The following is a 25,653-nucleotide window of genomic DNA, read 5'->3' on the forward strand; positions in this document are numbered from 1 at the left end:
TATTAAACGATGGAAACGATGGTCAACCATTTATGCCTCAACAGCCATTTAGTCCGATTACACGGCGGTTAGCCCCATTAATCAGCCGTGTAGCCGACTTTTTTACAGTTTAGGGGAAGAACATTTGGCTACTTTTAAATTTTCATGCTATCTCATCAGAGTTCTTCCCCCATCCGTTTGTGGTGGTTTATGGTTATATAGGTGGTTTATACTCCCTCCATCTCAAATTACTCTTCGTTTTAGCTTTTCTAGATACATAACTTTTGCTAGTACATATCTAGATAGTATGTATTTAGGTGCATAGTAAAATGTATGTATCTAGAAAAGTCAACATGAATAGTAGCTTTTTCTACTCCCCCTTCTCAAATTATAGGTCGTTTTATCTTTTCTAGATGCATTTGGACATAGGGTTTATCTAAGTGCATAACAAAGTCTATGAATTTAAAAAAACTCAAACGACCTATAATTTGGGATGGAGGGAGTATTTTGGTTTCCTATTTATCAGCTGGTATATATAGTGTTAACGTGTTCCATGTGGCAGATGAATATATGGAGGCAACTAACGTGCCCCATGTGCTCTATAGAGGCATAGAGCTACTTCCAACTTCCCCGTTGTCAAAATCCTTAAGCCCGCACAGCCATGTATTCTACAGGCAGGGAGTATCCGATCAGATTCTGCAAATTGTTGAATTGTCGAAGTCGTTTTGCACGAGTTCATCATATTTATAAAAAGGCAATTATAAATGAACAAATTGCATTTGGTGTACTACAGTTCTGTGCACGATACGAACTCTTGAAATTCGACTAAATAATAATAATTCCTGCTAATCAGTTTCACCCAACCACACTCTAGAGGAGTGGCACTACTACACTGAATGTCCGCCCACCGCGGTGGACCTGTCACTCTGTCTCACCCACCAACCACCATGGCGAGGCTCCTCGTCGCGGCGGCGTGCCTCGCCGCCGCTCTGGCCCTGGCCTGCCAGTGCCACGAAGCCGCCGAGGGAGCGGCGGCGCTGCCGAAGTCGCTGTCGACGTCGTCGCGGTGGGTCGTGGATGAGCGCGGGCGGCGCGTGAAGCTGGCGTGCGTGAACTGGGCGTCCCACCTGGAGCCGATGCTGGCGGAGGGTCTGGGCCACCTCCCCCTCGGCGCCATCGCGGCCGGCGTCGCCGCCATGGGTTTCAACTGCGTGCGCCTGACCTGGCCGACGTTCCTGGTCACCGACGCCGCGTCCTCCTCCCTCACCGTCGCGGACTCCCTCCGCAGGCTCAACCTCACCGCCGCGCTCGCCGGCGTCGGGGCCAACAACCCCGGCTTCCTGGGCCTGAGCCTCGCCGACGCGTTCGGGGCCGTGGTGCGCGGCCTGGGCGACAGCGGCGTCATGGTGATCCTCGACAACCACGTGAGCCGCCCGGGGTGGTGCTGCCGCGCCGACGACGGCAACGGCTTCTTCGGCGACGCGGACTTCGACCCGGACGTGTGGGTGGAGGGCCTGAAGAGGATGGCCGCCATGTTCGCCGGCGAGGAGAACGTCGTCGGCATGAGCCTCCGGAACGAGCTCCGGGGGCCCAGGCAGAACACCGCCGACTGGTACAGGTGAGCTAATCCACATTGATGCGCATCATGTTTTCTTTATGGGTGCTAGAGGTGAGGTAGTAGAAAAATCGTTGGCGTGACGCATCTGCATCTGCTGAGAGGACATGCACCGGTGGATCTGTCGGCGTGTCGTGCTACCTGCCCCCCACGTTGATGTGTCGTTTTGCCTACATCTTTGCGCCATCATTACCTGGCCACACCAACCAGCACGTGATGGAGTGTTTAACACCGTTAGACACTCTTCCTTTGAAGCATATAAGATAATGTATTTACAAATAATAAGAGCCACCTTTCAAATCAGGTTTTGTTGAATCTTTGCAAATGCAAAAGACTTCTTTTGTCCTGAGAACAAATTTAAACAAGTCGCCACGGGTGCAGGTACATGCAGCGCGGCGCTGAGGCGGTGCACGCGGCGAACCCGCGCGTGCTGGTCATCCTCTCCGGCCTGAACAACGACAACGACCTGGCCTTCCTCAACCGGCGCCCGGTTCACCTCACCTTCTCGAACAAGGTGGCCTTCGAGGTGCACTGGTACAGCTTCTCCGACCCGCACCAGTGGCTCGCTGGGAACGCCAACCAGGTGTGCGCGCGCGTCGCGGCGAGCGTGGCGCGGCGCACGCTCTACCTGCTCGGCCGCGGCTGGCCCGTCATCCTCAGCGAGTTCGGCGTCGACAACCGCGGCGGCAACGCCGCCGACAACCGGTACTGGGGCTGCGTCGCCGCCGCGGCCGCCGGGCTCGACCTGGACTGGGCGCTCTGGGCGCTGCAGGGGAGCTACTACCTCCGGGAGGGCGTCGCGGGGCACGACGAGGCGTACGGGGTGCTCGGCCACGACTGGCTCCGGCCGCGCAACGGCACGGCGCTGCGAAGGGTCCGCGCCCTGCAGCGCCCGTTCAGGGGACCCGGCCTCGACGAGGCGGCGCCGTACGACGCGCTGTTCCACCCGGCGACGGGGCTCTGCGTGGTGCGGCGGCGCCGGTCGTCGCTGACGCTGGAGCTGGGCCCGTGCAACGAGACGGAGGCGTGGGAGTATAATCCGGAGCACAGGCTGGTGCTGAGGGGCAGTTGGCTCCGGCCGTGCCTCCGCGCCGAGGGCGCCGGCCGGCCGGTGCGCCTGGGCGTGGGGCGTGCGGGGTGCGCCGGCGCTCAGGCCCGGTGGCTCCTCGAGTCGAAGTCGAAGCTGCACGTCGCCGTCCATGCGCCGCCCTCCTCTTCCTCCTCCAGGAATGAAATCCTGTGCCTGGACGTCAGCGCGGACGGCCGGAGCATCGTCACCAACCGGTGCCGGTGCCTGAGCGGCGGCAGCAGCAGATGCGACCCGGAGAGCCAGTGGTTCAAGCTGGTGAGCAGCACGAGGAAGGTGGCGAGCGGCAACAGCGTACTCGCGCAGCTGCTTCTCCCCGTGCTTAAAACCTTCAAGATTTGGTTGTTCAACCTCTTTTGATCAGTATCGATCCGAGACAATATTTTATCTGTGAGTGGTCAAACTCAATACCATGTTTCTCCTACGATAAATGGAGCAGTGTTTCTTGCAGTAACAGGATTCTCCACTTCCATAACTCAAATCATGGACTAATTAGGTCTAATAGATTCGTCTCGCCGTTTAGCCTCCACTTATGTAATGAGTTTTGTAAATAGTCTACATTTAATACTCCTAATTAGTATCTAAACATTCGATGTGACGAGTGCTAAAAATAAGTCGGTGGAACCAAACACCCCTTGACTTCAACTTGCACCAAGTTTTGTTGCACGCCTTTCTTAATATTAAGTAACATCCTCTCAAAAAATATATTAATTAACGTGAAAAAACATTTTTTTCTCTTAGTCCACCGGCTCATCCTATTGGCTCGTAATTAATTTTGAAGTGAGGATTACATAGTAGGAACTGAGAGAATTCTAAAAAGAACTGAAGGCGTTCTTTGTTGGCTACTGAAGGAAAGATTAAATGTATTAGGCTGCTAGCTCGGCGCGGATCATAATATGCTTCATTCCTCATGTCTTCTGTTTAGGTTTACCAGCGGGCAGACTGCCTGAGAACATTTGCAACCCTCTGGCAGTAGCATCCTTAAGAGAGCGTACCGTACATGCAGCAGATAAAAATTCTACTAGGGCTAGGAGGCATCATACCAGGACTGTTGAAAGAAGCACTTGATCTCTTGGTCTGCTAACTTGTCGGGCCGGGCAGAACCTGCTTCCTTCCTCATGTCTCATATTCCCATGTAATCAAGTATATACATATCACAATATATATTTTTTTGCTGTCTTCATCTTGTCATCAGTTTTTAGTTTTTACTGATACTAACTTGCTCAGTACAGTGAAAGGGTGGTGATATGGCAGTAGCGTGGATGGGTCAAACATATTGGAGAGATAAATACTCTTTATTCAGCTAAAGATGGAGTAGCATTAACTGAGTGTCTATACATCAGGAAATGGAGCTAGTCAATTATTCAGGTGAGGATGGAGTCATTTATACATGTGCGAAACCTCATTAACATTGAGAAAAATAAGTTCAGTGGGCCATGAGATCAAAGTGTCCCCATCAGAAGGCAACCCCCAGGATCTGGTCAGTGGTGGAAACAATTAACACCTCATCTGGTTTTGAAGGGGGTCGAGGAGCACTACTTCAGTACTGCTAGTGCGCCTCTCATCAGACATGCACGGAAAGGACGAAACATTGAGTGGAGGCCCCACTTGTCAGCGGCACATGACGGACCAAACTTTAAAGGATGGAATCCGCTCTTTAGAAAGATGTAAAGACTATTGAAGACGCTTACATGATAATAACACCCCGATTGCTTTTTGAAAATTTACAAAGGATAGTATTTTTTTCACTACTAATAAAAAGATATTTTGCATCTAAACAGAGCATCAAGTCCTTAGCCTGTAGGCTTTAGGCTAGCCTGCCTACCAAGAGCTACCTGTAAGTTTGAGGCACATAATCCCTCATAAGTTAAACTGTAGCCCCACCGGACTTTGAAGGTTTTCAATCTAATCCGTAGCCAGCGTATTATTTTGCTACTTGCTTTTTTTTTTTGAAATTGAGCTAAGAACATCTACTTCTAATTGGGCCAATTGGACACTATTGTTCAATTTTATATAAGTTGGCTTTGATCAAGTATTTTATTTCCATGTGACAACTAGGCAATCAAACAAAAGAAAAATAAAGATTTAAGAGCTTTACAATTCTCATCAGGTTTGAATTGAAGGACTAATTCAATCCATCTAATTCCCCCAGACATTAGCGTCCCAAATAGTATGGTAATTTTCTTATAGCAGTCTCTTGGTTTCATTAGTTTCTTGCTTTTTCCAAAAAATGAACAAAGTACTCTCTCCATCCCGCAAAGAGTGTCCCTTTAATTATGTCTTAAATCAAACCATCTTATATTTGACCAAATTTATATAAAAATATATCAATGCTTTTGTTGTCTAGCAAGTTTCATTAGATTCGTTATGAAATATATTTTCATAGTATACCTATTTAGTGTTACAAATATTAATACTCTTCATTGTAAACTTGATCAAACTTAAAACAATTTAACTTAGGATAAATATAAAGGGACACTCTTTGCGTAGGGACTATACCGTAAAAAACGAAGTATGAAGATGCATGCTGCCAATAAAATAACATAGGCCGTGGCAATTAGTGAAGAAACACACCAACGGCCGAAGTCTAGTCGCCCTCGCCAAGGCCCAAGTGCGGGAGTGCCAGTCTCTCCATTCTCCGTGTTTTCTTCCCCGTTTCCATTCGTGTTGACCAACGTTCCCGTTTCCGAAATCCAGATCTTCGTCGTCGCCTCACGCCTCCGTTGAGAGCTTGGGCAGCCGGACTCCGGCACCGGCAGGCACGCACGCCTTTCCGGTTCCCACAGCCAGCTTCCACCTCCCATCCAGCTTACCCTGTTCAAGGCCAGCTTCGACCTCCAGCTTCCACACGGCTGCGTGCACTCTCTTGGATCCCCATTCCGTGTGGCACAATCAAGGTAGGAAGAATCCTCCAAGCACCATATTTCCCAAATGGATTCCCCTCGATCTGTTACGATTTCCTCAGAGCTCTCCTCCATCGGAGAAATCCGGCAGCGTTGATTTCTTGGCGAAGCGATCAAGGGAGACCAGAGGATGGCGAACCCGGCGGCGGCCAGCCTCACCGACGACCTCATCGTGGAGATCCTCTCGCGGCTGCCCGTCAAGTCGCTCTGCCGCTGCAAGTGCGTCTCCCCGCACTGGCGCGGCCTCATCTCCCACCCCGACCACCGCCACCGGCTCCCCCAGACCCTCGCCGGCTTCTTTCTCAACGCGTCTAACCGCGGGCGCCAAGCACGGCGATTCATCAATCTCAGTGAGGCAAGCCGGCCTCCCCTGATCCGTTACCCCTTTTCCTTCATGCCCGGGTATGATGATGTCACCATCGTGGATTCCTGCAATGGTCTCCTTCTCTGCCGTGCCTCCAGGACAGAGAGCTCTTCGCCTGATGCGGTGTTCTGCCACGTCGTGTGCAACCCAGCTACTAGGAGCTGGCATGTCTTGCCAAACTCCAGCTCTGGTTGTGTTGATAATAACAACGAGCTGCGGCCCGCCCGTTTGGGTTTTGATCCGGCAGTTTCCCCGAACTTTCATGTGTTTGAGTTTGTCCACAGTGAGCAGGGGTATGGGTGCGTGGCAGGGGTGGAGATCTATTCGTCAGAAACTGGAGCATGGAGTTACTCGGAGAGTGAGTGGGAAGAAGAAACACACTTATTGGAAGGTTCACCGAGTGTCTTCTTCGATGGCCTTCTGCATTTCATCACCATTGATTTTACGGTAGTTGCCGTAAACGTGAAGGGCGAATCATGGTGGGAGAAGGCTGTGCCAGAAGATAGTTATGATCTTCAAAACTGGGATTTCTACGAGGCCTGGGAGCCTTGTTTTATTGGTCGATACAAAGGGAACTTGTGTTACATAAATGAGTTTTATTCCGATACTGATGTATCAATCTGGGTTCTTGAGGACTATGCCGCAGATGAATGGATCCTAAAGCATCGAGTGAGCATTCAACGGTTGACTAAAAACATAGCTACTCCAGCCGAAAGCAAGTGCTACAATTTCATCACAGTTCATCCACACTGCAATTGGTTTCTCTATGTTACTGGTTCTGACAAGATACTAATGGCATATGACATGGATCGTGACGCAGTGCATGTTATACAAAATCTTGGGTTAGACTGTATCCTGCAATGCATCCCATATGTTCCTTTCTATGGGAACTGATTGACACATGGGCACTGACTATGTCACTTCATAGTATCTCCTTTCTAGCAATCCTGTTCAATTACTGGAGATTCCATATATATGTTATATGGTCAAGCAATCCTGTTCAATTATTGGAGATTCAAAACATAGATATGTCGCATCGTGTAGCAATCCTGTTCATAGCGGGAGATTCCATGTATTCTTTCTGTTATTCAGCTCATAATATTAAGAGCTTAAATTTGTTGCATTGTAGGAAGCATAACCATGTTGTATGTGGGATATTTGCTTTGGATCATATGGGGTATCGCGTGTGATATGAGTATGACAACCAACAGCATAGAAGACTTATCAGGGTGTCATAGTTTGCTTTTAGTATCATTACTAGATTGTTATGTTCATGTGAATAATAAATCTAAAAGATCATTTAATTACTTTGTATGCTTATCCGAAGTTACTTTTGTTACATGGAAACAATGTTTGTTTCTTTTATGGAATAATTATCTTGTCCATTAATTTTTTTACAAAAATTCAGCGCTTGCTATATATTATTTTTGTCCTATATATCACAGAGATGTTTCCATTGTTGGACACAAGTGGTCAACATCTGGTTGTGCATACTAGAATAATTACTTGGTATTATTATTTTATTCTTTTAGAATGCCAGATGATCTCTTCCATAGGTCACCTGAATCTGATTTTAGATCCATCTTGAGATGCCAGCTTTTCAGTGCACCCGTGGTGTCCTTTAGTCTGGTTAACAGCATGTTTCTGGAGTTCATGTTTCTGTTCTTGAATAGTTGCTATTTAATCTCCTCTAGCTATATTTTTTTAATGTGACTGGAAAGTAGTACGTTACATAGAAGTGTCAACTTCAGCTATAGATATTCTAGTAATTAATTCTTGCTTTAATAAGACTGATCATATACATGATTTGTGGGACCAAGGTACATCTGCCTGTTTTTGATTACTTGGCAAGATTCCATTAACTGGCCATCTCTACAGTTCTCATAGACTTGTTATTACAAGGATTAAACTACAAACTGTACACACATTGTTTAGGCAAATATATGTTTGGCGTAGATGGGGTTACTAATCATGTGGTGCATCTAATAAATCTAAAATAAAACGCAAGGAATGATCAGCTACCTACCAATACATTACTGTAGACAAACATGCTAGTTATATGCAAGAGATAATCATTTCTTGAATTTGAAGGCTAGAAAAATAATATGGATGATCACAGAGGAGTGTTACTGTGGGCTAAGCATGGTTTTGCACTCTTGCTTGGTGGATGCAAGGGAGATGTTTAGTTGTCAGGCTTAGTTGGGTAAGCTCCATGATATTATTTGATTGGTTTATCAGTTTATGTGGGTGCTGGTGTTATGTCGCATAAAAGTGACTGGTTTGGTTTTCTGCATTAATGTTTGAGTACGCCATAGCAGTCCTTCTGGGTGATGGCACTACCTCCTTGCATCCGTGAAGAGGAGAAACTTGGCAGAGTCTAGATGACATGTGGATTAAGAAATCTGCAAAACAGAGTAAAAAACCATCCGGCAGCTTGCTTCACCTTCTAAGAATTCATCGGGGACACAAGTAGGTGCATGGATCACATGATTGATTTTACAGCTGCTGTCTTTGATTTACTGGTTAATAAACTGTATTCAGAAAAGAAAAATATTGAATGAACTTCCAATGGTTACAACGGCACAGCACCAAGTCAGAAACTCAATCTTTACAATGTGGTGGAGGTTCCTCATCAAAAGCTAAAACATTGGGCAAAGTACTACTATTTCTTTGCAGTCTGTTGGACTAGTGATATGACTTGCAACTTTGCAAGCCACACGCCGCCAAGGCAGCCTATTCTGTTGTGTTCCTGGAATTACACATGCTTCCCATGCCTATACCCTTCATTATGTGGAGGAACTTCTGTTCCCATTTCAGAAACTCGTATGGGATGCAGGCCTCAAAGCTCGACCGTCTCCTTATATAGACAGCTTTTTATTGCAAGATTTGAAGGTTTTTTTTATCAAATGCAAGATTTTTGAAGTGATTCATAGCTGCCTGTAATATTCGTATAAAACCATATCTGGTCTGCAGTAGATATTTACTCATTTAGCATCTAATCTTGAATTTTTTATACCTGCAAAGTACTGTGATAGGTAGGATCCTGTGCTATAATGCGATCCCATGTGCTGAAAACTTCCATTGCAACCAAGTACTGGACTGGGAGGGAAATCACCCAGCTCCAACACTCGGATGGCACCTTATGTGTTTGGGCGATGGTGACTCGTCAATCTATTTTTCTTTTTTCCGAGGATCACCTTCAATTTCCTTGTCATCGATCCTAGCTTACTCTGTTGTTAGGATGGTGCTGCTGCTGTCGGGAATCTCCTCTATTGCCACACGGCTGGAGAACCCGAATCCTAAACCCCAACACGGCACTGGCATCTTCAAATCGTCGCATAAGGGGACGTCTGGTTCCTCGAGCTAAAATTTAGTCCGTGTCACATCGAATGTTCGGAGACTAATTAGGAGGACTAAATATGAGTTAATTATAAAACTAATTGCACAGATGGAGGCTAAACGGCGAGACGAATCTATTAAGTCTAATTAATCCATAATTAGCAAATGGTTACTGTAGCAGCACATTATCAAATCATGGACTAATTAGGCTTAATAGATTCGTCTCTCTGTTTAGCCTCCATCTATGTAATGAGTTTTGTAAATAGTCTATATTTAATACTTCTAATTAGTATCTAAACATTCGATGTGATAGGGATATTTTAGGAGGAACCAAACACCCTCTAAGTATCGTTAAGATGTGAGACGGTATAAAACAAGAAAGAATCCCTGGTATAAAAGCCTGTTTGTCGCAAGCTGTCTCATACCTGTGGCAAAGAAACAAAGCACATCTGACATATGTGGAAGCAGATCCTGATCGCACCCAGCTTCCAGACTTGCGAGCACAAATTGCCCACTGCCCATTTGCCTCTCGTATCCTCTGCACTCACCGTAGAATAAGGTAGGAAGAAGAGAAAATTCCCTAACTTATCTCTTGCATACCATTAAAATTTAGTCCATCCCTTCAGTGCCACCGAAAATTTAACTTCATCCTTTACTTGCCATTGCTGTGACAGCAGTCAAATGGACGTTAAGTGAAGATGGAAAAGACAATATTATCCCTGGAAGAGAATAGATAAATGATCTATCTGCACAGAAACAAGCAACAGACTCCAGTGACTGATCCGTATGGTTTGCTAGGAGATAGAACTTCCGGTGAATACAAACCATGTAGAGGAAAAAACAAGAAAAAAAATTATGCAATCTCCAATCAATCCAAAACCACGGCACCATCTGTTTGCTCATAGCCAGCCTCCGCCCCCCGCGCCAAATTCGGCCAGCAGCTTGCAAATCCGGCCACCCTTGCCACCGCCTGTAGCTCGTGACTATGGCCAGAAACTACAAAGCCAACACGCGGCCTCTTTCTTCTTCATGCCCGAGTATGAGGACCTGACCGTGGTGGATCCCTGCAACGGCTGCCTCCTCTTCCCATGGCTCCAGGACTCGCTGCCGAAGCAGGAGAGAGATTCAACTTAGAGGATTCATGGTGTTGGGTAAGGTTTCCAGAATTCCACATGCTTCCCATGCCTATACCCTTCACTTTGCGGAGGATTTATTTTTCCTTTTCTGAAACTTTGTGTAAGATGAAGGCCAGTATCATTCATCAAAGTAGAAGGCCTCAAAGCTCGACCGGCTCCTTATATATACAGCTCTCCATTACAAGGTTGTTGGTGATTCTTAGCTGCCAGTACTATTTCGGATAAAATCATATCTGGTGCTGCAGTAGATGTTTACTCATTTAGCATCTGATCTTTAACTTCTGATACCTACAAGGTACTGTGGTAGGATCCTGTGCAATAATATGGGACTAAAGGTTTCACACCTCACGTCATCCTCTTACCATACAAAGGACCTTTGGGATTTAAGTAGGAACTTCTGATATATTAAATGGGCTTGGCACATATACTCCTGCATTCCAACAAACAGTATCATTGATTGGAAAAGGTTGGAATCCTCATTAATCACATTCCTAAGATATGTTGCTGCTATAGACGCTTTACCAAACTCTAAACTGATTTCAGAATCATCATACGAAGAGTTCCCAATCGAATACCAAATTTGCAATATATGTGCCATGAGGCCCATTTTCTCCGGCTTGTGTTACCTTTGGGTAAAGACCCAAAGCCTGATTGAGAAGGGAGCAAATATAAAGCTAACAAGCAAATGGCTAAAAATCCGACTTTATTTATGGGGAGGAGAAGATGACTTTTTATACTTATTTAATTGATGGGTCGAATATTATATATACCTTAGACCTCTAGGGTCGAATATCATATGCACGTTAGATCTCTAGACTTCGCAATGAGACTCGTAGGATATTGCAATTAAATAACTAGATCTCGCAAATAAGCTCTTGAACCCCTAGTTTGGGTGCTTAGCTTTCGTCCTCATATGGTGCATCCCCAATGCTACGCACTCTGTCAAGAGTACTTTGGTGATGATTATATATTCCCATTTTGCAGAACCTAAACCTGTTCAATAACCGGAGATGCTATCAACTTTCTCCGAGCAATGCATGGGGACGCCGAATTTAGCTTCTCAACCCGACAATAGGCTGGCTTAAGGGTATGGTCCTTGCCACCGATGACCCACGGTGAAAAAACGGACACACTCGTTTCCTGGTGCTTGAACTCCGCCATTTATATCGAGGCTGACGATTTGATTTTGGTGATTTTGGGCAATAATTTAGCGCACATATACGCACATATGTTCCAACAAACCAAATTATAAAATTGATGACTCTTTTGTACTTGGAGAACTCTACATGGTCCCCATGCATTTTTTTTTATGTGAGATTTTCTTTTTGTTTTTTCTTCGGAAATGACTACGTAACATTCGGCTGTTTTTCTTTTTGTTGTGACAGTCGATTTCTTTCTCCATCGAACGTGCCACGTGACCATGATTAGGGGCCAGGAAACGATTGATGTGGATAGAAAAAACAGTCAAAAATTGATGTGAGCGTCATAAGAAAAAATCGATTGAAACAAGAAGATGCAACAATAGAAAAACCAGAAGACAACTAATACAAGCGTAAGTGCAAACGAGCTAAGTGCACCAATTTGCGTACCGAAAAATAGAAAAGAAGAATTTTGTTTTATAAATCACGGGACAACACATATGCTCACGTACCCATACGCAGATTCACCATATAAATGCACACGTACAAATCCTATCTCTCAGAGCAAATCTGAAAAAGACTAGGGGTGTTTATCTTTAGTCTGGACTAAAATTCATATCACATCGAATATTTGGATGCTAATTAGAAGGACTGGACATGAGCTAATTATAAAACTAATTACACAGATGGAGGCTAATTCGCGAGACGAATCTATTAAGCCTAATTAATCCATCATCAACATATGTTTACTGTAGCATCACATTATCAAATCATGAACTAATTAGGTTTAATAGATTCGTCTCGCAAATTAGCCTCTATTTGTGCAATTGATTTTATAATTAGTCTATGTTTACCACTTCTATCTAAATATTCGATGTGGCAGAAATTTTAGTAGCTCAAAAAAAACAAACACCACTAGAGTTGAGGCTCGGATTGGCTCCAAATCTTCTTCTCTCTCAGGCTGACGTAGCCTGACGAAATCCAGATCTCACAAACCCTCTCGCCGAACGCCGCCGCCGCAGGTGAATTTCTTCGGCCGGGCTCGCCGCCAGGAACGCTGTCCGCAGCCAGTTTCCACGCGCCCCAGCCCAGATCGTTGCGGCGGCGGTTCCGAGTTCCAGGCACAAATCGCCCGCTGCTACGCTCTGCCTTTCGGCGGATTCCCTGCCCGTATCCTAAGGTAAGATGAATCCCCCAATCCAATCTCCATTTTCCCACATGGATTTCATCTGTGGCGTCCTCTAATGATCTCTCTCTCTCCACCATCGGAGAATCCCAGCAGGGTTTGCTTGTCTGCGTGATGGCGGAGCAGCCCAGGGAGAAGACGGCCAACACGGCGGCGGCCAGCCTCACCGACGACCTCATCGTCGACATCCTGTCGCGGCTCCCCGTCAAGTCGCTGTGCCGCTGCAAGTGCGTCTCCCCGCACTGGCGCGACCTCATCTCCCACCCTGACCACCGCCGCCGGCTCCCCCAGACCCTCGCCGGCTTCTTCCGCGACGACTTCAACGACGGCCGCGAGGTGTGGCGATTCACCAATCTCTGCGAGGCGCGCCAGCCTCCCCTGATCAGCACACCCTTCGCCTTCATGCCCGGGTACGAGGACGCCGCAATCGTGGACGCCTGCAACGGCCTCCTCCTCTGCCGGCCTCCCAAGGGATCCCCGCACCACTTGTCCCGATACGTCGTGTGCAATCCGGCTACCAAGAGCTGGGTTGTCTTGCCCGACTCCGGCAGCCATGGTGACGATGTTGAAGATGATGAGCCGTTTGTTGCCCGTTTGGGTTTCGATCCCGCTGTTTCCATGCACTTCCATGTGTTTGAGTTTGTTGAGAATACTTACGGCACTGTGGCAGGGGTGGAGATCTATTCGTCTGAAGTTGGAGCATGGAGTTACAAGGAGAGTCAGTGGAACTATGAGACTCACTTATTTGAATTTTCTCCAAGTGTCTTTCTCAATGGCCTTCTGCATTTCTCCACCATTCAGTTCGAGGTAGTGGCTGTAGATGTGGTGGGGGAGTCATGGTGGGTGCTTCCTGCGCCAGAAGATCCTGATGATGTTGATGATCGTGCTAATTGGGATCCTGGTTTTCTTGGTCGGTACCAAGGACATTTGTGTTACATGACTTTGTGTTACAATGTAAGGGATCTATCAATCTGGGTTCTTGAGGATTATGGTGAGGATGGATGGGTACTGAAGCGTCAGGTGACTGTTCGACAACTGACAGAAAAGATAAGTCCACCCGAAAGCTACTACTACCATTTGATCACAGTTCATCCAGATTGCAATTGGATACTTTATGTTACTGGTTTGGAGAGCATGCTCATGGCATATGACATGGATCACGATGAAGTGCATGTTATCCAAAATCTTCGGTCACGCTCTGAGATGTCATGTATTCCGTATGTTCCTTTCTATGCAAAATCATTGACAGAAGGATAACGAAAATTCACCAAGTGTCTTTCTCAATGGCCTTCTGCATTCTTCCACCATTCAGTTTGAGGTACTGGCTGTAGATGCTACTGATGAATGGGCACTGAAGCGTCAGGTAATGTTTTAACAGCTGATGTAAAAGTTAAGTCCACCCAAAAGCCACTACTATTATTTGATAACAATCCATCCAGATTGCAATTGGATTCTTTATATAACTGGCTGGGAAAGCATGCTCATGGCATATGACATGGATCGCAATGAAAAGTGCATGTTATCCAGAATCTTGGGTCAAGCTCTGTGATGTCGTGTATTCCGTACGTTCCTTTGTATGCAAAATCATTGACAGATGGAAATTGATTGTCTCTTTACACTGCCTTTGATCCGTCTGTTACCTTAAAGTGATGTTTGAACTTCACTAGAGCTGGGTCTTCACTTACAAACAGCATTGTGAGTTAACTTTCTTGATCTGGGTGGTTGTTTGTTTCGTTGCTTATTTTTTTCAAAACAAGTTTCTTTTTGTAGCTGCCTGATGTTGCTATCTTGTAAACTAGCTCTGCATCAGCTATTTATTTTAGGGAATTGAATTAATGCTATTTATTTTGTCAAATTGTATTTTTGTTGGTGATTGTGTGCTCCATGTGGAGAACAGAGAACACTATCTTGTTCAGTTTCTAGAGATGTTATTAACTTTTTTGTTCTGCACCTTACTATATTGCAAGTACTTAAATTTGGATGTCTCACAATTTGTTTTTGTTATTATTGGAAGTATGTATGGTTGATTTTTGAGCAATATGGGATTTGTCAGAAACAAGGATGCATCAATATGGGCAGTATATACATATGTTTGTTTATCTAGGAATGAAAAGGAATGTATGAGGGCTATGAGCATTTTAACTTGCTCCATATGGAGCAAATATGACATTGTTGTCTTTGGATTAGTGTCTTTTGCTATGCCGTTCTTGTACTAGGTTTGTAGACCTGTACTAGAGTTAGCTGTCTTGGGATTGAAGTGGACTTGTAACTTAGTAATGTTGCATCACAGCTATCAAGGAAGTGTTGAGGTGTTGCTATATCAGATATAGGGTATAATAGTCTAGTGGAGTATCGGTTCTATGTCATTACATTCATTTGCATGATAAACGCGAAAGGTTATTTCGTTAGTTTGTATGCTTATTCAATGTTAGGTTTTCTTTATTGCGATACTGTGTTTCTTTTAAATAATAGTAACAGCTTCTACCTGGCCTGTCTGGCGTTAGCAAAGTCCTGAACGGAAGAAATAACTAGTACCCATGTTTTGTCTGAAATGCACAAGGGATTGTTCGAGGAAAAATAAACACACACATGATGCTTTGAAGGAAAATAAAATGCATGTGTCTTTTGTAACTGGAATGATATAAGTATTTGTAGGTGGGAACATCTTGGAAGCCCAAAGATTTCTTTGCTTGGATGGGTTTTAGTCTATAGATATGAATCATTTTTCTGGTAGTCCTTGATAATTTGTGGGTTCATTTCATCTGGATATTATTATTATTTTTTCAAAATCTTATGTAGTAAAGTCAGTGATTTTGTTCCTTTATGTATTAAGATCAATTAAATCTTTGCATTAAAAGATTAATTCAACAAATATAGGATTGCCCATCTCTACATAGAGAACAACCACTATATTTTGTTCTAGCAAAGTTTTGCTACAGTCTATCTGGCAAAAATAATGTAAAAATAAAAAAATTTGTGTCCTACGGCAATATTATGTAGTTAGGGTTCCCTGAAGCAAAGTTTGCCCTTTTCGACTTTCTTAGTGTCCTGTGGGCCATGGCATTCAACTATATGACGAGCTGTATTGTTCTTTTCTTATACCAAATCATGATCCTGTCTCTGAACAGTAGTCCATTTCTAATTTTAAAGTACCGAGTACTAAAATTGATACATCCAGAGTGATTTTCCATAAAGTTGTGTAATCTGGTTAGCTCTGAACAGATAAAGAAATAAAGTTGTGTAACTTGATTTTTTTAGAATCACGCATCTCTATATAATCTCTCTATTCCAGATATATCATTGTTGGTGCTCTCCTCTAGTTAGCTTAATTGGTTCTGCTATAAACGGGTACCTAGTGCTGAAAGCATCAAAGCTTATATTTTATTTTGGAGTGAAACCTCCAAGCATTGTTACCCTGCATAATTGGTTCTGCTATGGTACCCTAGTGCTGATGACTGCTGCAAGCTTGGAGAACACTAACTATTAGTCATGGCTGCAAGTGGAAGATATGAATTAGATGCTGGGGAGCTCTCCTGGGCTTCACATAGCTGCAGCCCATTCTGCCATGAAGTTGTTAGCATTCTCTTCCATCCCTGCCCTTTTTAGCTGTCATAAATCCTCCTGTTTTAGGAGATCATCATTCTGGTTTCCTGGTGCTTCCCAGGCCCGCATGCTATGTGAAGGCTGGAAAGTGGGTGTTGCTAGAGCTTTATGTGCTTCGATACATATAATGGTTGTTGTTTGCAGTAGCAAGAACTGAATTCACAACGGAGCCTTATATATAAAGGCTACCGCTATGATGCCGTGATCATGGGCAATAGGTGAGCACAAAACTTGCACAGTTGATGCAATGGTCCTGCCCTCGTGACCGCCACATGATTTATGACAGCAACGGTTTCAGCTGAAGCAAGGCATCAATGCATTATTTAGTTCTACTAATTGAACCAACAGGCAGTACTATTACTGATTCTCATGTTGCAGGCATATCTGTACCAGCGACTAACTTTTCAGACTATCATGTTATTTGGATACGCCAGTGTTACTTATACATCTGTATAGGCCCTTTTATATTGCAGGATGAAGGCTAAAGTTGAGCCTTGTACTTGTTACAGGTTTAATCTTCACAAACTGCTAAACTAGGTTATTGATTTATGCATTTAGTTATAAGAATGTGAATGCAACTGCTTGATGGAGGTGAGGAGGGATAAATTTAGCATGTTTGGGAGGTGCCATTATACCAGCAGTATCTCTTGTCTCAGAAATGTACCATTTCAATTCAATAACTCATTTTAGTGAGGGTAAGATCATAACCCCATAAGACAAAAGCTGGTGAATATATGCGTCACCTCTTCTATACCCTTTTCGCACTTAGGCTCTGAGATAAGCCATGGCCTACCGTATGATGTGTTCTTTCCAGTCATATCCTTGATACACTGCCAAAAGTTAAGAGCAAAGGTGTAACAAAAACAATATGATAGATCGATCTGAGCTTCCCTTCGCCTCGGCTGCTCAAGTTGGATGGGGACTACGGTCTACGGAACAAATCAGTTCACAGTACAAACAAGGACATAGCACACTGCCTGCCCCCAGACTCATGTAGATAGGTTTATATGGCTTCAATCGTTTCTATCCTCAATACAAATTGATCAACACTGAAGCTGGATGTTCTTTTTCCCCCTACATTTTGCAATCTGCGAATTCTCTAAAGCGAAATATATGGAACATAAATGGACCAGGCACCATATTTGTGAAAGTCATGTTCTTGCTTTGTTCACAGAAAACGGGTGGCCAATTCACCCTGTCACTGCCACGTGGGGTCATCCGGGTCAATGACAATGGACCAGGGTGGCAAATGGACTGCCATTCACTCCGTAAGCATGGCAAAAAAAAATATATATATATATATATTGCTCATATTGCTCCTACATTCCTACTAGATTCAGGGTTATCGATGAATTTTAACATGGATGCCAGAAGGTACTGCAGAGCTTAGAGGGGCAATAGAAAAAGTTAGACTGCTGCATCATGACAATCCGTCTCTCTTGTATTTTCCCGTCAGAAAGTGGTGTAATAATCAAGACTTCCTGTCACCAATAAGGACATCAAGATTGGATCCAGCACTTTTGTTGCAGGGATGTTACATTTTATGCGAAACATCACATTTTGCCACCTATTGTACTAGCAAAAGGCCCATAACAAAATTAAAAATCAAATTTCCCTTGATCATATTGTGTTTACTCATTCTACTATTGGTTTGAATTTTACAATTCATTTCAAGCTATCATGTGGTCATATCTTTAACAATCCACAATTAATAGTCTAACATGCAAGCCAAACAAGTATAAACCTACCTTGACATATAGTCCAGAAGGCAAAAATTGAGGAAGGAAATACCAACCATGTCTTTTGTTGATAATTGCAGCTGCTCGGTATGCCTAGAATATCTGACATAGTAAGAAATTATAAACAATATTTCTCATAGCTAATGTCTATATAGATGAACTTGGAACAGTGCCTCAGATTGCATTGAACATGCATGCTTAGTTGCATGCATACAACATTTCGGATACACGACACTTCGATACTCTGATATGCTATTTTTCCAAAATCACCGATAGGGTGATGATACGCGAATATATATTTAGTATAAATATATCATTCAAATAAAAATAAAAATACATGCATAATTCGTAAGCATCACTTAAAAGATTATTGGAGTCTTCTTATTTAATATAATAATTTATTATATCCTCTATTATTCTTCCTCATTAATATTGTGAACAGTAATGTGTTTATTGGTAGAATGAGAGGTTAGGGTTTCTAGGTACCAGGAACTGGAAAGGTATCAACAAATTATTGGAATTATTTTATTTATTTAAATTTAAAATTATTAAAATATGCAATACTTGTCCGGCAAGTATCGAGTGGGTATCGGTGTCTGGATAGTATTAGATGAGTATCAGTATCTTATACATGAGCGTTCTCAAGTATCCGCGCATCGTAGAATGCATGATAGGGTCTGGATGACCCCATTCTATGGTGGGCCTTTGCTTGATTTCAAGCTAAAACCATGACAAACTAAAACATATTTAAGCATATATATAACATTTTTTAGCACGAGCTATAGTGATGCTGGATTCTTGAACAGTGATTCTTTGTGCTGGATTCTTGTCCAGTGACGGACCAGTCAACGAATCAATTGTGATCTGCCTTTTTCTTAGATCATGGAATAGCAAAATATGTCCCAGTCACAAAAATAATTTCTATACCAGTATATGTAGGGAGGATGTGGGAGTTGTCCATATTAAGGAGTGTAAAGAGACAAGTTATCAACAAGGTTTTCTGATAAAATTAATCTTTTCATGCCATATTACACACGATGTACTATTTCAGAGTCCCAGATGAAATTAAAATTCAGCTACTTTTTTGATGTTTGGTAGCAGAAGATATGCTTTTTCCAATACATTGATAGGATCAAAATTAAAACAACGACCCCAACGAATTTGTGGTTATTACTGTGATTTAGAGTGGTTATCCCTACTTGATTTAGTCACCATGGTATTGATGACAACAGACTCCAACCCTAATTATGAGTGACTCTAAACTCAAATAAGAATTTTTCAAATCACTTCTTCCTCTGAGATTTACTTCTTATTCGTTTTCCAAGGTGCAAATACAAATTTCATATTTTCCTTTATTTATTATCTTTACGTGCGCATCATTACAGGATCACTTTAGACGTGGTTACCTTTGAATAATTGACATTACAACCTTCAAAAAGAAATTTTAATTCATCTTTTAAATATAATGCTGAAGTTCTCTCGTTACCAGTCTACCGGATCAAGCTAAGAAAAAGTCTTAACTAATTATTTTGTTGGGATGTTCCATATCTTAACTAGGATTACTACAACAACCCCTTTGTTCAACATAGAACGAGCTAAGGCCCATCGCAAAGTACAAATGACACATGTACTTCCCATGTCAAAACTCCCCATATTTCCCATGCCTAAACTCTACTCTTTTTTAGTGCTGATGAAAACCTCCATACATGATAAACGGCCTCGGAAGATTGCAGTTTCTACTCTCTATATTTAGTTCTATGCTTCGCTAGGTTGAATAAGTACTCTCGTTTATAGCTGGCACTTAAGCTGGGATTTAGGAGCCAGCATTGAACTTCGATATCTACAAAGTACTTTGTGATTGTACTCTATGCATAAATTTGGTACAAGCAAGGTCCACCTCAGGCACATGCTTTCCTGCTTCGTTTTGTGTCAACAGAATACAAGGCCTACTAACAGTAAAAGGGGAAACAGAGTACTATACATGGCATTTTAGCTACAGCCCTGGCTTTGATTATTCGATTCACCGTAGTTAAATTGCCCTGCGCTAAAGTCCATCATCAGGGTGCCACTGCTTGCCGTATTTTATCTCCCAGCTTCTCCATGGGATTGTATTGATGAAGTAACTATAACACTGCAGATTTGCGTGGCCTAGTCTCCTACTTTGTAGGCCCAGAAAAGGAGCATTTTATACCTGTATATTATGAGTTTTCTCTCTCTTTTTGATTTGAAGGAAAATAGGAAACATTCCTTGAGATAGTCTTTCTACCCCGGGTCAATTGAAGCATGGCACCTGTAGTTAGTTCACAAGCTACTGCTGGGGAACTCCCTTCAGTACCGGGTCCAAACCCCCCTTTAGTACCTTTAGTGAGGGGAGGGGAGGGGCGCCTGGAATGGGATCCGGTGAGGAGCGGACCGGGGGAAGAGAAGGGACCGGGGGAGAAGGGAGAGAGAGGGAGGCCGTTCGGGAGAAATTAAAGAGGGAGAGTCACGAGCGGACGGAGAGGAGCGGACGCATGCGGACTTCAATCTAGTGAAGACCAAATTTCGGATCCCTACCCACCAATTAGTACCGGGTGCCACCCGGTACTAAAGGCTCTCAGGCACATTAGTACCGGTTGGTGGATTCAACCGGTACTAATTTGTGACCTTTAGTACCGGATGAACTCTCCACCCTGGTACTAAAGGGGTCACGGGGGGCTCCTCGGGGACTAGCCTTTACGTCCGGTACTAATACTCACATTAGTACCGGGCTAATACACAACCGGTACTGAGTCTCGGGACGAATGCTCAGTTTTCTAGTAGTGAGCGGAATTTAAAAACTGTATGAGTGGCAGCGGTTAAGTTTGGGATGACTATCAGATGATAGTGCTAGTAACGAGTTCCGGCTTTTTTTATGAAACAGGAGGGGTCCTCCTTGTTATACAATAAAAATAAAAGTAAAGTATTTACAGGAAAAAAAGAAAAAAACAGAATATTACATAATAGAGTCTAGCCATTCTGCTATATTGGGGAAATACTTCTTTGACATTTCACACCTTGGTGTGCATACTATAACATTTGCTAGGGGCTTAGTTTTCCATTAAAGACGTTTCAGTTTGTTTTTCATCAAAGTTTTCTTATGCTAATGCTCTAAGGTTCTTATCTTGTAAGCTAGCTCTACATATGCTAGTTATTTCAGTGAATGTAGCTCAACTTATTCTGGTAAATGATGAAATACTTGTTCAGGCACGTTCTTCGAGGGAAAAAATCTTATTCTGCCAAATAGTATTTTGGCGGGGTACTGCACATGTGCATAATATTATCTAGTAATCTTGTTGATGTTAAAAAACTAGAGATACTATGAATCTGTTTTTATTCTGCAGCTTATTTTGGGGGTGTTTTCTTGTAATGTCATACTACTACATCATTTCATTCATCTAAAAAAAATGTGATGACCATTATTTTGTTACTTTGTATGTTTATCGAAAGATAGTTACGCTACCTTGCGATGAATTGTTTCTTTAAGTCAACCTACATTCGCACTACCTGATGCGTGTCTAGTTTTTTTTGTCAAAAGGTTCAAGCAAATATGAAATGAGCATAGGTTGGTCCTCCTTTTGCTTTGTCATTTGTTTTTGTTAACAACAGGAGACCTCTTCTTCCGAATTCGGATATATTTTGGTTTTGCTAGCTACTGGAGACCTCTTCTTCATTTCTGATCCATTCGTTTTAGCTAGATAACACACAGAGCCCTTGGAGGGAATCAGATGCATGATGGGCGCGAGCTCTTCAAGGCCAGAGAGGTGTTTCCTGTTGCTTCCCATGCCGAAGCTCTTCTTATCAAGATACATTAAGGTACTCAAGAGACATGAATGGAATCTGAATATTCATAACTGGATGTTGCTAAAGCTTTATATGCTCCCTTATAGTTGTTGCTGTCCCTTTACAACAAGAACTGAACTCGGCCTGTATCACTTTATGTTTCTAAGGTACAATAATTCAGTGATCACGGACCACAAAGCCTATTAATAAAAGGAAAATCAGAGTACAAAGCCCCACAGTCTCAGGCCTTCATTTAGTCTTAGTCAGCACAACAAGTTCTCGCCTTCTCGGAGTGGCTAATAACCGAAACTGAATTCAGACAGGGAGCCCATCTGCCATCTCCCTGCAAAACTTTAGATGATCACGGGTGCCATCCTCACGGAACCTGTGCAGTTTAGACATTCACTATCACAATAGAAACAGCGTACCTTTTACACAATGTGAAGAGAGGTGGGATATGTATGGTCGTGCTTTTCTACTAAATAACGCAATTGGGCCAGAGGTATTTTAATGTACATGTCCATGTAAATTCAAATAAATTCAGGGGCACAAGATTTGTATAGGTTGTTCTGCCTTTGCATTATTGATAGACATTCAGGGAGCTAGGCAGTTGTTCTGCTTCGTTTCATATTGTGTTTGTAAGACCTGAGGCCAATTCAGCAGCACATTGCTGTGCGAAGAAGTCCACAACATCTGATTGAGTCTGTACCTGGTTTAGTCACTTTCCAAATCGGCTCATGGAGGTAACAAACCGAAATTGTAGTCCTGCAAATGAATGATCGAAGGTCTCGAGTTTTGCCCTGAAAAGATGGAAAAGAAAAAAGAGTCCACTTCAGTTTTGGCAATCAAGTAGTTCATCTTTTGTTGGGATTTTCCATAACTGCACTAGAAAATACCCTTCACTAATCGTAATTATTTATATTAAATTAGTTGGATGGTTATATGCTTGTTAGTAACAGATCGGCTACGGGGGATTTGGAGGCTTGGCTCACAAGAAGATGAATGTTCAACTCTAAGAAGCCAAGCTCACAACATTGGACATATATGTCCAAATCCCCCGTCCAAAGGTAATGGTAGCTAGAACCAAGCATCATTGTAGCTCCATTGCCATGTCTAGGATTGCTCTCAAATAGTATTTGTTGCAATGCCTAGTTATTTTCATATGGTAGGTTGCTTCTGTATCTCTCTAACTCATGAGCAATCTACATAGTTTGATATGTGTGGTTCTTTCATGATACATGCTCTTTCATTTAGTATCTTTTGCATTATGAGCAAATTCTATAGGGTTAGCTTCCCTTTTGTTGTCAAAAACAATGTGAATACTCTTGGTTGGTGATTCAAACACTAAATGCACACATTTAGGGGGAGCTTATCCTATGGTTTGTGATTTTGAGACTAACTTGTTTTCAAGTTTATCTTGTGTAGTCTCTTAATGGCGTGTTCTCGATCCGGTGCGTCACTCTAAGAGAATGCTATTTCACTCTCAATGTGAACTAACAACTCTATAAGAGTGACTATAGCAATGTGAGCATTCATGCTTATTGAGTCATGTCCTTGCGAGCTTACATCTCATATATGAGTTCAAAGGCAATGCACTCATACATTCCTTATCCTTGTGGTACCTCATGTGTTTCTCTTGCTATCCTCTTTCAAGTGGTGTCATCTCCGAGTGATATCATTTTCAAGTAGCTCATCTCAAGTAGTGCCATCAAGGTAAGAGATATCCCCTGGAGGTATGCATTTCTTAATCTTTCAAGTGGTATTCTTGTCAAATCCTTTGTCTTATGAGCTACCTCCATGCATGATATATTCTAAGCTTCCTAGTATTTCATGTTGTTTAGTTATGCACTTGTTTTTCACACCATTATGTTGTGCACACACTTAGGGGGAGCTTCGCTAATGTCATGCTAGTTTCATGAATTATGGATCCATCCTAGTCTTTTTTTAAGTGGTATGTTCATTGGTACCATCACATGTGGTTCATGGTTCATGAAGCTATTTCCCTAGGCTACTAATATTTTCCTTTGAGCTATATTTGCAAGGTCTTGTAGGCTTACAAATGGAAGAGGTTGCCTTTCTGACGATTTGATTCCAAAGGGGGACAATTGTGGAATCAAAACAAGAGCCAATGTGTGAACATACATAGGGGGAGAAATACAAGAAAAAGGGAGAATTACATCAAGAGGGAGTCATATGAAGATGTTCAAAGGGGGAGGTTGGATGATGGTAAGCATCCAAGCAAGTGTAAGTGGTTCAATTGGTCAATTTTTGTAAAATTATGCTTGCTTTGATTGTGTTGTCATCAATCACTAAAAAGGGGGAGGTTGAGAACATAGTCATTGGGACTAATGCTTTGTCTAGCATGTACCTTGTAGGTTTTGTAGGTCCCAAGAATGCAAACCAAATCATGGCAAGATCCAAATGATGGTATCCGAGTATCCAAGCTATGGTATTTAAATGACCAAGCCATGATATCTAGGATTAATCTATAGTATTAAAGCATCCAAATGATAGAGAAAATCCAGAGACCATCCAAGTGACGATATCTTTGGTGCTTGCATTGGACGAATTGGAATGAAGAATGCACCATCGGATGTTCCAATGCCCCACCTGAGAAGCGTCGGAGCAACCATCAGAGCAATTGATACAACGGGAAAAATAAGGAAAAATCTTGAGTGCACCGGATGATCCGATAGAGGTAATTTTACAAGCGTTGGAGCAATTCGCTGAGGAGGCAGAGGAAACCTTATAGCACCGGATGTTCCGATTCCTTATGGAGTTGACCGTCGGATGAAGCATATTTTCTTTGAGAAGTTCCAAAAAGGTTTTGGGCAAAAATCCTTCAGCACCGGATGATCCGACGGCACCATCGGAGAAAGCGTTAGAGCAACAAGGTCAGGGGATCCAACGGCTATGTGACGTGAACAGTGGCATCGCCGGGGGGCATCGGTAAAGCGTCGGATGAATTCCTGAGGAACTTGTGCGTGGGGAGCCAACGGCTAGTTGCACCGGATGTTTCGATGCAGGCTAAAAATAGACCATCGGAACATCCGATGGTATCCTTTTTCACTAGCTGTTGGAGCAACGGCTCTTTGAGCCCTTGGGGCTATTTATACCCCCACCACTCACCCATTTGGAGTAGCTGGAGTGTCCTGGGATGCATTGAACACCAAGACTCATCAAGGACACATCCATGCCACCAAAAGTGCTTAAGTGATCCATCAAAGGCTTAGCACAAGCTTAGGAGAGTGATTAGTGTTAGGATAGGCCTAGAGAGGAGTGTGTGCAAGGTGTGCCGATCTTGTGATTAGGTTCTAGAGTGAACCACCACTGTACAAGAGGTGTGCCGGCCCCTTGGAGCCTTGGTGGCTCACCAACAAGTCTTCGACCCTCCGGCTTGGTGTGGAGTGGCGTCGACAACCTTGTGCGGGGGACATGGAGACCCCCTTCCTTCATGGAGAAGTTCCTTAGTGAAGATGGCATCAAGGTAACCGAGGGACTTGGCGTGAGTCTTAGTGGCCGAGCCTTTATAGCAAGTCAAGGGGCACCTTGGGAGAGGTTTGGTGACCGAGAAATAATACTTTTGTGTGAGTGCTTCAATAACGTGGACTAGTGGTGGCTTAGTGCCAACCAATACCATGGGATAAATCCTTGTGTCAAGAGTTTGCTTCCCCTCATCCCCTCCTTATGTTTCCGCATTTCATACTTGCAACTTATATGCTTTTACTTTCCTAGAGTAGTATCTTGGTAGGATTAGCTATA

The 25,653-nt window shown here is 43.3% G+C and overlaps 3 protein-coding genes across 6 annotated transcripts; all 3 read left to right on the forward strand.

Moving 5' to 3' along the window:
• The first annotated feature begins 107 nt into the window (after positions 1 to 107).
• On the forward strand, positions 108 to 4,483 carry LOC117864223 (glycosyl hydrolase 5 family protein). 2 transcript variants are annotated; one of them, XM_072295215.1, is made up of 3 exons: positions 108 to 1,597; positions 1,976 to 3,071; positions 3,607 to 4,483. In XM_072295215.1, exons 1-2 carry the CDS (start codon positions 876 to 878, stop codon positions 3,039 to 3,041), a joined length of 1,788 nt encoding a protein of 595 aa, XP_072151316.1. In that variant the 5' UTR covers positions 108 to 875; the 3' UTR covers positions 3,042 to 3,071; positions 3,607 to 4,483. The 2 variants fall into 2 exon arrangements, with proteins under 2 accessions (XP_072151316.1, XP_034604142.1); XM_034748251.2 differs by lacking the exon at positions 3,607 to 4,483 and having other exon boundaries at positions 1,976 to 3,135.
• A 765-nt stretch (positions 4,484 to 5,248) lies between these two features.
• LOC117862585 (F-box protein At5g07610) lies at positions 5,249 to 7,255 on the forward strand. Its single transcript, XM_034746081.2, has 2 exons — positions 5,249 to 5,578; positions 5,676 to 7,255. Exon 2 carries the CDS (start codon positions 5,715 to 5,717, stop codon positions 6,840 to 6,842), a length of 1,128 nt encoding a protein of 375 aa, XP_034601972.1. The 5' UTR covers positions 5,249 to 5,578; positions 5,676 to 5,714; the 3' UTR covers positions 6,843 to 7,255.
• A 5,251-nt stretch (positions 7,256 to 12,506) lies between these two features.
• LOC117864488 (F-box protein At5g07610) lies at positions 12,507 to 14,723 on the forward strand. Of its 3 annotated transcripts, none has more exons than XM_034748612.2 (2): positions 12,507 to 12,742; positions 12,834 to 14,723. In XM_034748612.2, the coding sequence occupies exon 2, from the start codon at positions 12,863 to 12,865 to the stop codon at positions 14,003 to 14,005; it is 1,143 nt and encodes a 380-aa protein (XP_034604503.1). In that variant the 5' UTR covers positions 12,507 to 12,742; positions 12,834 to 12,862; the 3' UTR covers positions 14,006 to 14,723. The 3 variants fall into 3 exon arrangements, with proteins under 3 accessions (XP_034604503.1, XP_034604502.1, XP_034604501.1); XM_034748611.2 differs by having other exon boundaries at positions 12,842 to 14,723; XM_034748610.2 differs by having other exon boundaries at positions 12,845 to 14,723.
• The last annotated feature ends 10,930 nt before the right edge of the window (positions 14,724 to 25,653 follow it).

The sequence above is a fragment of the Setaria viridis genome, chromosome 7 (assembly GCF_005286985.2).
Source record: "Setaria viridis chromosome 7, Setaria_viridis_v4.0, whole genome shotgun sequence".
Lineage (NCBI taxonomy): Eukaryota > Viridiplantae > Streptophyta > Magnoliopsida > Poales > Poaceae > Setaria > Setaria viridis.

Bases quoted from the DNA above. Each gene is read 5' to 3' on its own strand.
- LOC117864223 (XM_072295215.1), top strand. From the start codon at position 876: ATGTCCGCCCACCGCGGTGGACCTGTCACTCTGTCTCACCCACCAACC. The intron at 1,598-1,975 runs GTGAGCTAATCC...CCACGGGTGCAG, and splicing joins AACACCGCCGACTGGTACAG to GTACATGCAGCGCGGCGCTG.
- LOC117864488 (XM_034748612.2), top strand. From the start codon at position 12,863: ATGGCGGAGCAGCCCAGGGAGAAGACGGCCAACACGGCGGCGGCCAGC.
- LOC117862585 (XM_034746081.2), top strand. From the start codon at position 5,715: ATGGCGAACCCGGCGGCGGCCAGCCTCACCGACGACCTCATCGTGGAG.